Source organism: Arachis stenosperma, chromosome 4 (assembly GCF_014773155.1).
Source record: "Arachis stenosperma cultivar V10309 chromosome 4, arast.V10309.gnm1.PFL2, whole genome shotgun sequence".
In the NCBI taxonomy this organism is placed as follows: Eukaryota; Viridiplantae; Streptophyta; class Magnoliopsida; order Fabales; family Fabaceae; genus Arachis; species Arachis stenosperma.
In genome coordinates, this window is record NC_080380.1 from 13,371,796 (window position 1) to 13,389,654 (window position 17,859).

Genomic DNA, 17,859 nt, shown 5'->3' on the forward strand with positions numbered 1-17,859 from the left:
TTAATTTCAACGTGACATTGATATAATGCATGGATTAATAAGCACGTGTGCCCAACTACCTACTGGATGCACTTATTCATATCCTTCATAGTTCATACTTTAGACATATGTAATGTAAATAAATAGAGCCGCCAGACATTAAATAAAAGATTTCTATAATATGATTGGATGCATACATGAGATAAAAGAGGAAATTAAAAGAAATAACAAATACTATATTCTACCAACCACAAAAATGGACCCATACATCAATCACTAAAGACGAAAAGCTCTCTAAACAAATATGCCGCTGCCGCCAATCTGGTCCGCCATCCACACAATATCATGAATTAAACTACACAATATATGGAACATGATGCATGCACAATCAATCAATCAAAGTCAAAGCAAAACAATTAAACAACCAAGAAGTCAGAATACTTCGTTTTTGAAGTTAACTAATTAAATAATAATCATTGTCACCATTACGACACTTTGAGTTAGCACGTTTTCTATGTAACTTCCAATTCCCCCATTTAATTCCACATATGCCCCTGGCATACTCGTGCATATAAATATTCCCCTTCTCCCTGCCTAAGTCTTCACCAAAATACAAAGCACATAGCTAAAGTTTGCTCTCCCAAAGAACATAGCTAAGCTTTGTTGTCCCAAAGAACACAGCTAGGAAAAGATGGTGGCTGTTAGTGAGATCCACACGGCTCAAAGGGCAGAAGGCCCTGCAACTGTATTGGCGATTGGCACAGCAAATCCATCAAACTGTGTTGATCAGAGTACATATGCAGATTATTATTTTAGAGTCACCAACAGTGAGCATATGACCGATCTTAAGAAGAAGTTTCAGCGCATTTGTATGTATTTTTATTAATTAATCGTTTTAGTTTTATTTTATTTAATATTTATCAAAAAAATTTATCGTTTTACTTTTATATTACTTAAACAGAAAATTAATATATTATACAATATATTATATTCACTGTTTGACATTAATTATAATAACTATATAACATTATTTCTATAATTATAAATTTATATAAACTATATATTCAAATGGTATTTAAAGATTTAAGTCACTACAAAAATAACTCAAGAATAACATTATTACTATATATATCATTTTCTAAACTTTATCAAAGGTAATGATGGATGTGAATTATACATTTTTGTTTCAGGTGAGAGAACACAGATCAAGAACAGACATATGTACTTAACAGAAGAGATACTGAAAGAAAATCCTAACATGTGCGCATACAAGGCACCGTCGTTGGATGCAAGAGAAGACATGATGATCAGGGAGGTACCAAGGGTTGGAAAAGAGGCTGCAACCAAGGCCATCAAGGAATGGGGCCAACCAATGTCTAAGATCACACATTTGATCTTCTGCACCACCAGCGGTGTTGCATTGCCTGGCGTTGATTACGAACTCATCGTACTCTTAGGGCTCGACCCAAGCGTCAAGAGGTACATGATGTACCACCAAGGCTGCTTCGCTGGCGGCACTGTCCTTCGTTTGGCTAAGGACTTGGCTGAAAACAACAAGGATGCTCGTGTGCTTATTGTTTGTTCTGAAAATACTTCAGTCACTTTTCGTGGCCCTAGTGAGACAGACATGGATAGTCTTGTAGGGCAAGCATTGTTTGCCGATGGAGCTGCTGCGATTATCATTGGTTCTGATCCTATTCCAGAGGTTGAGAATCCTCTCTTTGAGATTGTTTCAACTGATCAACAACTTGTCCCTAACAGCCATGGAGCTATTGGTGGTCTCCTTCGTGAAGTTGGACTTACATTCTATCTTAACAAGAGTGTTCCAGATATTATTTCACAAAACATCAATGATGCACTCAGTAAAGCTTTTGATCCACTAGGTATATCTGATTATAACTCAATATTTTGGATTGCACATCCAGGTGGGCGTGCAATTTTGGACCAGGTTGAACAGAAGGTGAACCTGAAGCCAGAGAAGATGAAAGCCACTAGAGATGTGCTTAGTAATTATGGTAACATGTCAAGTGCATGTGTGTTCTTCATTATGGATTTGATGAGGAAGAGGTCACTTGAAAGAGGACTTAAAACTACCGGAGAAGGACTTGATTGGGGTGTGCTTTTTGGCTTTGGTCCTGGTCTTACTATTGAAACTGTCGTTCTCCGCAGCGTGGCCATATAATGCACTTAATTCTAGATATATGCGATTGTGTTATTTTTTAATCATTTTTTTTGCTCTAAAATAAGGTCCTAAATGGCTCATATATTATTAGATGAGTGAAAAATCAGAAAAAGATGTCTAAAGTTAATTCTTTATGCAAAGATCCCTAATATCAAAGTTTGTAATTGTTAATTAGTAAAAAATATATCAAATTCTTTTCCATTGAGCAGCATAACACATGCCATTATTGATTGGGTTGTAATTTCATCTAAAAACAACTATAAACACCTTCGGATGAGGTTTCATTAAGATAAAGTCATAAAAGAATTAGGTATGGTAGTACAAGGCTTGATGTGTTATGTTTGTAATTTTTTATGTTATCGTGTACACATATGTTTGAACTTTGAAGCATCTCATATAATTATGTAATAATGTTAGTTACTTTTATTGTCTAATTTTCAATATGTTGTTATACAAGCTTGAATATAATAAAATTAATTTTATTGAAAAAGAATACACATGTCATCTTGCATAACTATGTGACCAACTGACCATTTTGTTTAAACGTAAAACCATCCCCTCCCCCCCCCCCCCCCTCCCCTTCCCGGGTTTCTAATTTAAGTCTGATTGCACTGTGCACAACATTTGAAAAGTATACATATGTCTCCTATTCTCAATCATATGAAACCGTTAGAGTACACAACATAGTAATTTTTATTATAAAAATGTTAAAAAATTCATTAAATTTAAAGTTTAACTATTTGCAATACTAAAAATAAGAAAATCAATGACTAATAATTTTTTATTTATTTTTAAAATATAACAATCACTCATTAATAATAATATATAGTTTGTGATTAAATTAAAATATTTATATTAGAATTCTATCTTTTTAAAGATTTCTTTTTTAAATAATAAATAATATTATGGGTTGAATTTGTAGATATTTTCTCATGATTCATGAATAAAACTTTCAAATCCTCTTACTCTAATTTTAAAACTGATTTGAGCAAATACAATCTAACATGAGATAAAAAAAATCTTGAATTACCTTTTTTGTTATCATAGCAAAAGAAAATATTATGGAAAATTATTTTTGTTAAAATCTACTTAGAATTGTTTTATATTCTAATAACATATTCATTCTTGGAATTAAAGTAATATGACCAACATTGTCACTTGTTGAAACTTACTAATATATTTTGTCTATTCTTGAGTTAAAGTAGCTGTATTTCTACCTAAAAACGGTTTTATATTTTTTGTTAGTTTAACACTTACCAAAACTCCTAAAGATAAGATGAAAGCACAACACTACAAGAAAAACGCTGAGTACTGTCGGATTCTTCAAATATATTCGACGGCAATGAATTCACCGTTGGAAATGATTAGACGATATAAATCTTGCCGGTAAATATTTACCGTTGGATTTATTTCATCCGACGGTAATTACCGTCGAATTTTGCGACAAATTGCCAACTCCGGAAACCAATTGGTTATCGGTAAATTTTTCGAATGATAACGTTGGCGCCAAAAAAATTGTTTCGCTCCATGTTATCGTCAGATTATTTCTACGGTAATTTTGACGGTAACGTCATTTTTTTTCAAATTTTAAATAAATTGTCAATTTTAATTTTAAATTTAAATTTTTCATACAATTAGTAGTCAATTCATAAATATTGCAGGATTTTTATTTAAAATAAATAAATAATACAATGTGTAAAATAAAAGTCAGGTACACCAAATAAATGTATGAAAACTTGATGAAGAGATTAATGCCGGTTTAGAATTTCTCAGTAGAAAAGAACTTCGTTGCAAGCATAGTCAAAACCGACAATTAAACTCTAAATCAAAGTTTAAATATAGGTTGTCACATAAGTCAAACCAATATAAAAAAATCGAGAGTATTTAAATCTCGGGCCGTTCTCCCTAGAAATTGCAATCAAGTGCTCAATTATTGGTTATGAGGGAAAAAGGAGTTTGATGGCAATTGACAAGAAAATAAAAAGTTAAGAAAGTAAATAAGCATGCAAGGGAATTAAAACTCAAAGCAAGCAAATCAAAAATGAAATTTAAGTGGCAAAAAGAAACTCTTGGCAAGGGTTGAGAATTAAGGATTCCTATCCTAGTGTCGACCATAAACATGGAAATTGTGAAGAATTAATCCCAATTAGTCAACCCTAACATCGAGAATAAGTCGAAAGGGCATAATTGATCTCAATCCACAAATCCTAATCAACTCACTAATTAACTTAGTGAAATGCTAGCGTTAGTGGAAATGGCCCTAAGTCGGCGATGCAGGAGGCGGTGACGATGTCCATGTGCCACCAACATTATCGCTGCCACCAACAGGTTCGATTCTAGCGGTGCACATCTGGACCTAGTACACCTCCATTGGAGCCTCCATACATTGCATCCACTCCAGCGACTCCTTAAACTCCAGCCTGAGCTCATCTGTAGATGTCATGCGGGTGAGAATTTTCTGATACCTCTCCTGATAATCGTTAAGCTCCTGAGCATGCTGGTGAAGGCTATGCTAGAGCTCCTGCACCTGGAGCCTCAAATCCATGCCTTCCTCGGGTTGGACAGCTCGAATGGTAGCGGAGCTTGATGATAGCCTCAACATCGAGGTACGGAGGCTGCTGGCAAAGAATGACCCCATCCCGTATACGTGATTCTTGTACGAGGAAGAGGCGGTCTCACGCAAAACCGTATCGGGGTCGACGATTGAGGCCACAGATCCATCGATGGCATCCTCCCCACTTTTCTGAGACTGTTAGGTCGTGGTCTCCAATCTCTGTGTGTAGGACTCTTGTACAATTAACATATATTACTATGTGATTAGTAAGCTAAGATAGATCTACAGTTAATATCTAATAATTTCATAGCAGAAGATAATCAGACGTATGTTTACTTACATAATAGTCTTGAAACTACTGATCAACAAATCTCGTTTTGTTCTCCTTCAGCATGTGGTTGTATTTGAAGGTCTCTGCCAATGTGGCCCCGCAGTCTAATGACTTCGACTACACAAGTTGCATTGAAATACAAAATTATTAGAATGTCTAGTAATGATATGAAAAATAGATAACATAACAAAGTTATTAACAATATTAAAGGAACTACATACCAGCCTAGTCTTCGTCTTCATGAAGGTTGCCGAGCCACCGGTGTACTTTGACGACCTCTCCGATGCCCTGTTAGCTCGGTTGGTGAGACGCCGATGCCTGAACCCCGCATTGGTCTCCCAATGAGCGAACATGCCCTTCTTTACCTCCGGTCGGCGCTAGCGCATCCGCTGGTCCCGGCCGCGGCAAACATCATCCAGCATCTATTGGAGACGCCGACCTATCCTTTAGTCGAATATCTTCCATATGGTCAAGTCATGCTCAGCATCCTAATTGAAGTGCAGTTGCAACAAAGAAACTTTAAATTTAGTTAGACAGGATAGAGGATATAGACTAGATAAAAAGAATAAAAATAGAAATAATGAAAGTAATTATAGCCCATTTCTCAAACCAGCGCTTCCTGGTCTTAGCGGGGATCTTTGTGTAGTTAGGCCACGACTGGTTCAGTAAAAACCTAACAACAGCCCACAAAAAGGAATCAATCTAAATCTATTAAACAAGAATCAATTTTCGGGAAATCTCATCAATAACAGGAATCATAAACAATAAAATTAGATAACAATGACCAACAACATTCCAAATCAACCTAAATCCACTAAATAGGAATCAATTTTCAGAAAATTTCAACAACAACAAGAATCATAATCAATAAAACTAGAAAACAATAACCAGTGGCATTTCAAATCAACCTAAATCCACTAAATAGGAATCAATTTTCAAGAAATCTCAACAACAACAGGAATCATAATCAATAAAACTAGAAAACAATAGCCAACAGCATTCCAAATCAACTTAAATGCACTAAACAGCAATCAATTTTCAAGAAATCTCAGCAACAACGGGAATCATAATGAATAAAACTAGAAACCAAAACCAACAGCATTGCAAATCAACCTGAATCCACTAAACATGAATCAATTTTTAGGAAATCTCAGCAACAACAGGAATCATAATCAATAAAACTAGAAAATAATTACCAGCAACATTCGAAAGCAACCTAAATCCACTAAACAGGAATCAATTTTTAGGAAATCTCAGCAACAACAGGTATCATAATTAATAAAACTAGAAAACAATAAACAGCAGCATTCCAAATGAACCTAAATCCACTAAACAGAAAATCTCACCAGCAACAGGAATCATAATTAATAAAACTAAAAAACAATAACCAACATAATTTCAAACCTAAATCTACTAAACAGGAATCAATTTTTTAGGAAATCTCAGCAACAACAGGAATCATAATTAATAAAACTAGAAAATAATAAACAGGAAATACATGAGCATTGAATGTGATACTTACCCCGTGCCGCCATCAGGCCAAATGCACAATTGTACGATGGTAGGTGGTGGAGGGGCATTAGCTGCTGCCTCATTGCCTTGGCTGGACTCGACGTCGTCGTAGATGCGAGCTATTGAGCGGTAAGAGGCGGTGTCATTGCCGTGGACGGCGGCACGTAGTTGTGATTAGGGACCATGATGAACGGCTAGTCTGCTAAACCTACAACATATGGCATGACTAGGTTAGTCGCAGCATCTCTGTCTGTCGACATGTCTACAAATAACAGTCATCAACACAGCAATTAACACAATTAGACAATTCCAAACACTTCAATAATTCAAGACCTAATGTATTGATCTAACCTAACTTAATCAACCTAGGTCAACCAAGATTCAAAAACTAACCTTGAACTAACTTTGAAACTGATTCAAAATTGAAATTTAAATACTAACCAAACCTAAACTAAATTAAACTGAAATTAAACAATTAGCAAATAATCTCAACAACAATTTCTCAGCAAACATTTATCAACTCAAGAAATGACAAAATTAGTGAATTCGAAACACTTGAACAATTTAAAACCTAATGTATTGAATCTAACCTAAATTAATCAAACTAAATTACAAACCCTAAACAAATTCAAATTACAAACCCAAGAATCACAATAGCATACTTAATTACTTATGAACCAAGAGAAATCCTAATAAAAAATTCTAATTTTACTCTAAATAAACCTAACAGCAAAAAGTAGTTTAACTAAACCAAATTACTAAAGAAAAATTAAAATCTAATTAAACCATAATGAATTTAAAACAAAGAAGATTAAATTAGAAATTGATAAAATTTCAAAACCAACCTCAGAGTAAGAAGGGTGGAGTAATGGTGGAGGTGGAGGTTGCAGTAGTAGAGGTGGCTCGCCGGAGTGCGCCTCGGTAGAGAGAACGGCGGACGTCGCGGTGATAAAGGCTCGACATTGCAGTGGAGAGTGTAACACCCTACCATACAGAGTCTTATGCTTAAGTCATAAAGTTGAGATGGAAAGGTATTACGACCTCTAAGATAAAATTTAGTGTAAGTAGTAGTGTGAACGATGTTTATAACTAGGAGCCTTTGAAGAAAAAGGGGTAAAACAAAATCATAAATTGAAAAGCGCAACACTCCGCTCGATAACATAACATAATGGATAAAGGATAAGCTAACGCGAGAATATATACAAAAGAGTGCCAATAACACGAATATCAAAACTCAAGATCCGGTTGCGAAGATAACCGGTTCGAGCATAAAACTATATACATATATATAAAGTAAGGAACCCAAAGGAAAACCCAAAGGACAAAAATACAGAAACCTGTTCTCCAAGATAACCTCTAAGAGGAGTCAACACAGTATGCATTATTTAGCGGAGATAATAAATATCTAAGCAAAACATAAAACCAAAATAAAGTCCCGAGAACTAAGGATCTTCGCTAATCCAAAAGCCTCCAGCATGCCTCAGTGAGAAGCCTCACGACCTGCATCTGAAAACCACAAAATCCGCATGGGTGAGAACCGGAGGTTCTCAGTATGGTAACAGTGTCCACATATCTAACATGTAATGTCCTGGGAAAGCCAAAGGCAATCCTAGAACTTCCAACAAATAAATCAAAGCTTATAAACAGACTAAACAATAAATGGCAACTGACTATAGATCTTCAGTCTAACTAACACTTCCCTTTCCAAATCCTTCAGACCTCCCAACCACCAGCAGTAATATAATATGGCAAACACGATTATATCAAACAAGGAGATATACAAATAGGAAGCAGATACGGCATTTAGACAATTAGCAAGTAATGAGCAGTCAATTAGGCAATTCCAAATAATTCACATAATATGCATATGATGTATGCCTGTCCTAATGGCTGATGAGTCTCATCTGTCGGTTATAAAGCCAACCCGACAAGTCCTGGTAGCTAACCATTGGACTGTCCCTCTGTCGTGCATCCCCAACTCGAGTTATACTCAACATAATTCATAATTCATATCCAACACCCTTACTGGTGTATATTCACGGGGGCGAGCTCATCCGGAACTTTCACAGTGTCCGGCCACACTTACGACATAGGGTCAGCAGAGTATCGAGCCTCCACCTGGAGCACGTGGTGGCTAGCCATTGCTTTCTCCCAGGGAAACCTGTATCTCAAATAGTGGAAGTGCAACATTCACATTTCATTCAATAAGCATATATGCAATCATACTTAGCCGTAATTCATTAATGGCTCATAATTCAATCAATAACCAGCCAATTTATTAACAATTACAGCCCTTCGACTCATGGCATATAAAGCACTTCCACCACCATCCTCTGTATCTTATACAATCACCTTTGATCATCATTGATCATTAATTCTCCCCTTTCTTCATTCACAAGGTACCACATTCCCTAGCTCCTTTCCCATTGCTAGGCATCTCATAAAGATTTATGACATAAGGGGTGAGATCGGAGGCTTAGAAGTATGAAATTTGGTTTTGAAAACTCAAAAATTAATCTTAGGGTGAAAATAGGGTCACGCGTGCGCGTTCACGCGTGAATGGGAGAAAAGCCAAGTGACGTCTGCGCGTCAGCCACGCATACGCGTGGGTGCGTTTTGTGCCCCACGCACAAAACCAGTGTGCAATTCCCGTACAACTCTTGGAAATTTGGCTGGGCAATTAAGTCAGCCCATCGACGCATATGCGTCGGCCGGGCGCACGCATGGGTAGTGAAAACGACAAAGATTGCAAGGGTAATATGGAAAAATGAAGCAACATGTCGGTTAGGAATTAGATTAGTTTTTTTATAATATAGAATTGTAATGTTTTTTAAATGTTTATTTTGGAAGTTGAATTATTTTTTCTTAAACGTTTCATTCATATTTTATTATGTACATAATTCATATAAATCAATGGAAGATTAATGTTTTAGTATTTTATTTTAAAAATTAACTTATTAATATTTTTAATTTTTCTTTTTTTATTTGAGAATGATTAGGCCACCCTTTAAAAGCGTGGCTATATGTCCTTTTTTGCCACACTTTATTTCCATTTTGCTTCACGCTTTAAAAGTGTAGTTGTATGTCCATTTTTCGCCATACTTTAAAAGCGTGGGTACAGAGTATACATACGGCCACGCTTTTAAGCGTGGCAATCTGTAAAAGCGTGGAAAAAAATAAAGCGTGCCGATAGAGCAAACGGCACCTGCTCTATCGGCACCTTGCAGATGTGACCCTTTCAAAAGCGTACCAGTAGTTCAAAAATGTGGCAAAAATTTATCGCCACGCTTTTATAAAATTGTTTTCTTGTAGGGGTAGTTTTTTAAATTATCGCGTGTGTGAAGTATCTCATGGATATATTATATAATGATAAATATTCTACTTAAGATTTTATAATTATCTTTATTTAAAAATTTTTTATTATTAAATGGTATATTGTATAGTTTAATTTTAGTATATTATAAAAGTATTATCTTTATCTAAAAACGTTATTTCCTTTTAAGCGTTACTTTCTTTTATAAAATTACACTTTTAAAACGTGGTTAAATAAAATTTTTCATGAAAAAATATCTTTGGCATCTTTATTGAAGTAGATGCCTTATATAATAATATGATGTTACTTTGTGGTATAATTTTTAATATGTTATTGTACAAGCTTTACTATAATAAAATTATTTATAGAAAAAGAATACTCATCCTGCCATCTTGTGCTGTATCAAATATGTAATAGGATTCAATTTTATATAGTATTGTGTATTGTTCCATAGCTTGAGTTACACACATTAAAGTAGCATATATAGTAGTTGAAATATATCCAGCATCAGGTTATCTGATTTTGTACTTCTATGAGCAGAATATGTTGAGAAAATAGCGGCATTTTTTGCAACGCCGGTATCTACAACTTTTGAAATGAAATTCAAATTTTTAGTTTTAATTCAATTAAACAACTTTAATCCCAGAAAGATATTTTAATCTTTTTATTGGGATAAATTATCAAAATAATATTCAAAAATTAATTTAGTTTATAAAAATAATCTAAAAATTACGAAAAAAACAAATAAGATTTTGAAAAAAATTAAAAACATAACAAAAGTATTTTTTAATAAATAATAAATGAATTTTGTATTTAAAATAATACTTATATATTTAATCTAAATTTTTGTAGAAATATTTGGATAATTATTTAGAATCTGCATGCAAAAATCAAAACAAAATTTGATCACAAGATTTCTTTTCAGTTTTTTAAATTTGTTTTTTCAGTTTTCTACAAAAAGTTTACTTGGAACAAAATCACTAAAAATTAGTTATGATTGCCGAACGTTTTATAATAACATACATAGACTAGAGGAGATGTATTATATATTGCATGCTGATGTAGGGATGGTGAAATTCCCCGAGATGCGAAGATTCCTGCGGGGACTGTCCCGAATGGCGATCCGATTGTGGGGAATTTTTTTCGTGGGGATGGGGACAGAGGATAAAATTTTTTCGAGGCAGACGCGGGGACCTGAGCGGGAATCCCCACCCCATCCCCGCTAATTTCCGAAGTTCATAAATTTACTTTATTTCTCATACATGTTTTTTTAGTCATTTCACACACACGCACATATATATATAGAAACCCAAAACTCATAATCCTCATTTGCATAACTCTTCTTCAATTCAGAAATCCCTAACGTTGTCCATATATACTCCATCCAACCTCTCTACAGCCACCCTCTCGCCGCTCTCCCTTCTCACTGCATCGTCACACCTCACTGTGCCATGATCCTCACCGCGTCGTGCTCTCTATTTGTGGCGTTCCTTTTCGTAACTTTGTCGTCGTGTCCATTCTCCTCTCTGTTGCCGCATCTTCCACCTTGTCCACTTCTCTATCCTTTGGCTCGCCGTTGTGTTCCTCCATTGCATCATTTCGAAAGAAATCAACATCTTGTTGTTTATACTTTTTGTATAAAATCTTGTTATTTTTGTATAGAATGGATACTTACACCTCTATTTATATGGAAATTAATAATTAGTTAGAACTATCAGATAGATGGAAAATGGGGTCCCCGCGAAAAATGGGATCCTATGAAGAATGGGGATGGAGAGCAATATTCCCCTACGACAGAAAATGAGGGCGGAGACGAAAAGTAAATCTGGAGGCGGAGATGGGGAGCAGGAAGGTATCCTCTAGCCCCGCCCTACCCTATTGACTTCCCTATGCTGATGTGAACATAAATAGTGAAATATCTTAAACAAATGTGATATGTTTTGCCGAACGTTTTATATACCAATATCAATATGGTTGCCGCCATGTTACTACATTCATCTACCCTTGATAATCAAAACTACATAATAGAATGTGTAGTGTTTTTAAGTTTTAATTTTTTAAATTTAATAGTTTAACAGTATATTTTATTTTATATTTTTAAATATTAATAACTAACTGATAATTAAAAATAATAATTTGTTATGATTTTTAAACATTTATCTACACCATAATATTATTAATACATACAACTGACATAAAATGTTATTATATTGTTTAAAAGTGATGCACAATTAAATGAACACATTGTCATAAAACCAATTCTTTAATTATATAAAATAATAGTCAATTATATTATTGTTTAATTAGGTCAAGCAAGACAAGCTAATTAAATAAGACCAGCAGACTCATATATGGTGGTAGACTCCATTGTGTCATCCACCAAACTCCTCACACACCCAGTCAAACTACATCATGTTTAATTTAATATTAAAATTTATATAAAAATGGTAAGATCACTTATAAAAATATACAATAAGTATCACTAATTATAATAATACACAAACATTTTTGCTTTGACGAGATTTCAAAATGACATGGATATAATGGTACTAATGAAGCACGTGATGGCCAGCTATCTTTTTTTTTTTCCTTTTAAGTAGAAATAGGTATTTAATTAATTACAAGGTCCTATTTTTATATATAAATTATATGTGATAAAAGATATTTTAAAAAATAAAATGTATACACAGAATTCTTCTTACTCTCATTATATATATATATATTGCAATTCGTTTTTTATTTATTAAATTAAATTTATATCGTAATTAACAAATTTGGAATTAGTTAAGCTAGTAACGTCACGTTATCACAAAGAAATCGTAGAAAGTACAAATTTATTTTAATAAAAATTTATTATATATAATAAAAAATAGGTAACAGATAATAAATAATTAAAAGCATAAATAATGTATGTATAATAACTTATCTAAAAATAAAAATAGAAGATAACAATAAATTTCTCCAACAAAACACTAAGAGAGTGATGTCCCCTATTAGAAATTTCCTCCCGTGCCTCCAAATGACCAGCGACATTATTGGTCAACAATTGCAGCGGGGACATTATTCGGAGTCTACTATACTGTATGATTGAGAACATCGTCTTTGAAGTTAACTAAATAATTAAATAATAATCATTGTCAATTTGTCACTATATCATCACTACACTTTTAAGTTGAGCACGTTTTCTATATATCCAATATTGACCATTTAATTCCACATATGCCCCGACTCTCATGCATATAAATATCCCCTCTCCCTGCCCAAGTCTTCATCAAATCAAAATACCTTTCTTATTCCAAACAACATATCTAAGCTTTTCTATCCCAAAAAACACAGCTAAGAAAAGATGGTGTCTGTGAGTGGAATTCGCAAGGTTCAAAGGGCAGAAGGTCCAGCAACGGTATTGGCGATCGGAACAGCAAATCCACCAAACTGTGTTGATCAGAGTACATATGCAGATTATTATTTTAGAGTAACCAATAGCGAACACATGACTGATCTCAAGAAGAAATTTCAGCGCATCTGTATGTATTTTTATTAAGTATTCTATATTTGTTTACTTTAATATTTATCAAAGTAAAATTCATTCTTTTATTTTTATATTAATTAATACGGAATAATTTCATATTATACAACATATCATATTGGCTACTTAATATTAACAATAATAATTACTTAATAATAAATTATTTCAATAGTTATAAAATAAATTATTTCAATAGTTATAAATTTGGATAAACTATTAAAATAATGAGACATGAACGTTCAAGTTACTATAAAAATAACTCAAAAATAACATTATTATTGATATGTGTGTATGAGTATGTTGTTTTCTAAATGTCATCAAGGGTATTGATGGATGTGAATTTCATATTATTATTTCAGGTGAGAGAACACAGATCAAGAACAGACATATGTACTTAACAGAAGAGATACTGAAAGAGAACCCTAACATGTGCGCATACAAGGCACCGTCATTGGATGCAAGAGAAGATATGATGATTAGGGAGGTACCAAGGGTTGGAAAAGAGGCTGCAACTAAGGCCATCAAGGAATGGGGCCAGCCAATGTCTAAGATCACACATTTGATCTTCTGCACCACCAGCGGCGTTGCGTTGCCTGGCGTTGATTACGAACTCATCGTACTCTTAGGACTCGACCCAAGCGTCAAGAGGTACATGATGTACCACCAAGGCTGCTTCGCTGGTGGCACTGTCCTTCGTTTGGCTAAGGACTTGGCTGAAAACAACAAGGATGCTCGTGTGCTTATTGTTTGTTCTGAGAATACTGCAGTCACTTTCCGTGGTCCTAGTGAGACAGATATGGATAGTCTTGTAGGGCAAGCATTGTTTGCCGATGGAGCTGCTGCGATTATCATTGGTTCTGATCCTATACCAGAGGTTGAGAATCCTATCTTTGAGATTGTTTCAACCGATCAAAAACTTGTCCCTGGCAGCCATGGAGCCATCGGTGGTCTCCTTCGTGAAGTTGGACTTACATTCTATCTTAACAAGAGTGTTCCTGATATTATTTCACAAAACATCAACGATGCACTTAGTAAAGCTTTTGATCCATTGGGTATATCTGATTATAACTCAATATTTTGGATTGCACACCCTGGTGGACGTGCAATTTTGGACCAGGTTGAACAAAAGGTAAACTTGAAGCCGGAGAAGATGAAAGCCACCAGAGATGTGCTTAGCAATTATGGTAACATGTCAAGTGCATGTGTGTTTTTCATCATGGATTTGATGAGGAAGAGATCTCTTGAAGGAAAACTTAAAACTACTGGAGAAGGATTTGATTGGGGTGTGCTTTTTGGCTTTGGTCCTGGTCTCACTATTGAAACCGTTGTCCTCCGTAGCGTGACCATATAATACCCTTAATTATGTATCTTTGCATATATGCGATTGTGTTATTTTTTAATATTTTCTTTAGCTCGAAAATAAGGTCGTGAAAATTTAGACAAAGATGTCCAAAGTTATTTCTTTATCCGAAGATTCATTGTCAAAGTTTGTAATTGTTAGTGAAATATATTTCAAATTCTTTTCGATTGATCAAGTAGCATGACACATACCAATATTTGGGTTGCAATTTTATGTAAAAACAACTATAAACACCTTGTACGTATGGTGTTTCATTTAAAGATAAAGTCAAAAAGTATTAGGTATGGTAGTACAACGCTTGATGTACTATGTTTGTAAAGTTTATATTATCGTGTGTTTCAAATATCTCATATAAGTATTAGGAATGGTAGTACAACGCTTGGTCTTTAATGTTTAGAGTAAATCATAATTTCATACGTAACACATTATAAGATTTATATTTAATTGAGGGAATGTTTTAGTTGAAATTGTTAAAAACTTTCAAAATACACTTTATTTATGCAATTTATAAAACCCCCTAATAATTAATTAATAAAATTTAAACTCTCACAAAAAAACCCCTCTTCTTCTGAGTTATCAAAACATGAGATCGAGGCAGAGAGAAGAGAAGAGAATAACGATCGGCAAAACTCTAAGTTCCCTATCGTCGGTGTAGCTACCGTTGCAGTCACCGTTTTAGCCGTCGTTTCCGCTGCAATTGTCACAGAAAATTTCTCAATCGAGCCACCTCCTCTATCAACATTATGGTTTCAGATCTGTTTGCTCTGTAGCTACTGTTGCCGCTGCAGTTTCCACTGCCGTTGTCACCGTAGTTTTTGCCATCGTTGCCACAGTCGAAAGCTTCTGAATCAAGCCACCTCTTCTGAATAGTTGTCGTTGGTATTAATCAATGTTTTGAAATTAAAAATAAATAAATAATCAAAAGTTTTGCGAAAGTTTGAAAATCCCACAAAACAGTTAATCTTTATTAAATTAGAAAATCAATTTGTGAGGGTTTTAAACTACCACAAAAGACCAATATAAAACTCCCACTAAACACACATAAAATCCTCCATTGAATAGATTATGAAATTTAAAAAAAAATTATAAAAGAGCTCGTGATACCTCAAATCTTAGAAATTTTAAAAATTTCCAAAAATTATTTGATGGGAATCATAAACCTTCACAGATTGACATAAAAACTGCCACAAATAGCAAACTCCTTATAGTGATATTTGACATGACTATTACTTTTGTGTCTATTTTTTAATATGTTGTTATACAAGTGTGAATATAATAAAATTAATTTCATAGAGAAGGAATACTCATGTCATCTTGTGTTGTGGCGAAGACGTAATAAAATTCAATTTCATAGTATTGTGTATTGGCAAATTAATTTTATGGAAAAATGAAAATAGCTTGAGTTACGCATATTAAAGTAGCATATACAGTAGTTGAAATACATTGAGAAAATAACGGCAGTTTTTGAAAGTGCCAGTATCTGCTAGGTATTCTGTTATTTATTATATCTTTTAGGATAGGACGTATGAACTGGGGCCTTATTACGATTTTGTTTAAAATTGACTAGAGTAGTCAGCATCATTAGCGCTTGATTGGATTAAAGCTAGAATCCAAACTCCCTCCCTCTACAAGATTTAAGCTGATTTGTGGCAGTTTAAAATTCTCACAAAAGATTTGTAAAAGTTTCTCAAATTTTTAAAATCTAGGTGCCACGAGCTTATTCGTGGTGGTTTTACATAACTCCCAAGACATAATTTAGTGGGGATTCTTTATCTTCTTTGTGGGAGGTTTTGTGTTAAATTTTCTGGCGATTTTTTAAAATTTTTATGGCGGTTTAAAATTTTCACAAAAACTGAATTTTTAAATAAAAAAAATGTAGCAAACTAAATGGTTGTAAATCATTTAAAATTGAAACTAAATGAATCTAGAAGCTATAAACTACTATTATTAATTGAAAAAATTATACCAATCAAATTAAAAATTATTTAATTTTAAAGAAATTAGTAATTAGTATAAAATGAACAGATATTTTTTTATTTTACCAAGAAGGCCCGAAATACAAGCTCCCGCTTTCTCCACATGACGAAATCCAAAAAATACCGGACACTGAATCTGCAGAATTGGAAAAACAATGCTACGCAATGCTTATGACCACTACCATTGAGATTTTAAATGTAAACATTGTAAACATTGCTTAATTCTCATTAGTTAAATAAATTTTAATCTACAGTAATCAAATTCAACTTGCACAATTCCATACTACTAAACTATTATTATACATTCAGACAATCAAACCAAATCAATAGAGAATATAAATGCAGTATTAGTCATTAAATATTGATTTTCAGTCAAGTTACATCACTTTGAAGGCTTCCACCCTACTGCACTTGAATTCTTGTCAAAACTTGTCAAAACTTGTCACACACGTTGAGTTGATGACAGGATAAAGATAGAAATTTGAATTATTTCTACATGTAAAAATTAAACCACTTAATTTAACTTTTATGATGAATTTGGTGTTGGTACTACAATGATCTGTTTATTGAGTCATGAAATCTTTGAAAGGGTGAAACTGGAAATAATGAAAGCATTCACCGCAGTTGAATGAGGAACTATTTGGTAGCCAACCTAATATGCTAAAGAAGCTAGTTTGCTAAAATCCCACATGGAAAAGTCTAGGGGTCAGCAATTTTATTAAATTCTGACCAGCATGTAACCAACAAAAGAAAAATGAGTAATCCGTAGTCATTGGATGAAATCTCACACCATTAAAATCATCATTGATAACTACTTGATGACTATAAATCATAAAAGTTACTGCCCTCTAGCACTCCTCATCTCACATACATTAAGGACAATCAACAATCAAACCTTCATTATTCCATTGGAGAGAGGAATGATTGGATACCAAAAAATAATAAAAAGCACTCGACTTGATAGTGCAACTAACCTGAAATGTTTTGAAGTACAACATTTAAATAACATGCATATACAACTTAATATTATACCAGCAGTGTGGTAAATCAAAATTACACATTACAACCTAATCTCTAGCTACAAGCTAAGTAGTAAATAAAAAAAAAAACAAAAACTAATACCATT

At 33.8% G+C, this 17,859-nt stretch overlaps 2 protein-coding genes across 2 annotated transcripts; both read left to right on the plus strand.

The window, feature by feature from the left end:
* The first annotated feature begins 564 nt into the window (after positions 1-564).
* On the plus strand, positions 565-2,375 carry LOC130976716 (putative stilbene synthase 2). The gene is made up of 2 exons (XM_057901639.1): positions 565-848; positions 1,170-2,375. Exons 1-2 carry the CDS (start codon positions 671-673, stop codon positions 2,159-2,161), a joined length of 1,170 nt encoding a protein of 389 aa, XP_057757622.1. The 5' UTR covers positions 565-670; the 3' UTR covers positions 2,162-2,375.
* A 10,772-nt stretch (positions 2,376-13,147) lies between these two features.
* Positions 13,148-14,926, plus strand: LOC130973360 (stilbene synthase 3-like). Its single transcript, XM_057897844.1, has 2 exons — positions 13,148-13,395; positions 13,757-14,926. The coding sequence occupies exons 1-2, from the start codon at positions 13,218-13,220 to the stop codon at positions 14,746-14,748; spliced, it is 1,170 nt and encodes a 389-aa protein (XP_057753827.1). The 5' UTR covers positions 13,148-13,217; the 3' UTR covers positions 14,749-14,926.
* The last annotated feature ends 2,933 nt before the right edge of the window (positions 14,927-17,859 follow it).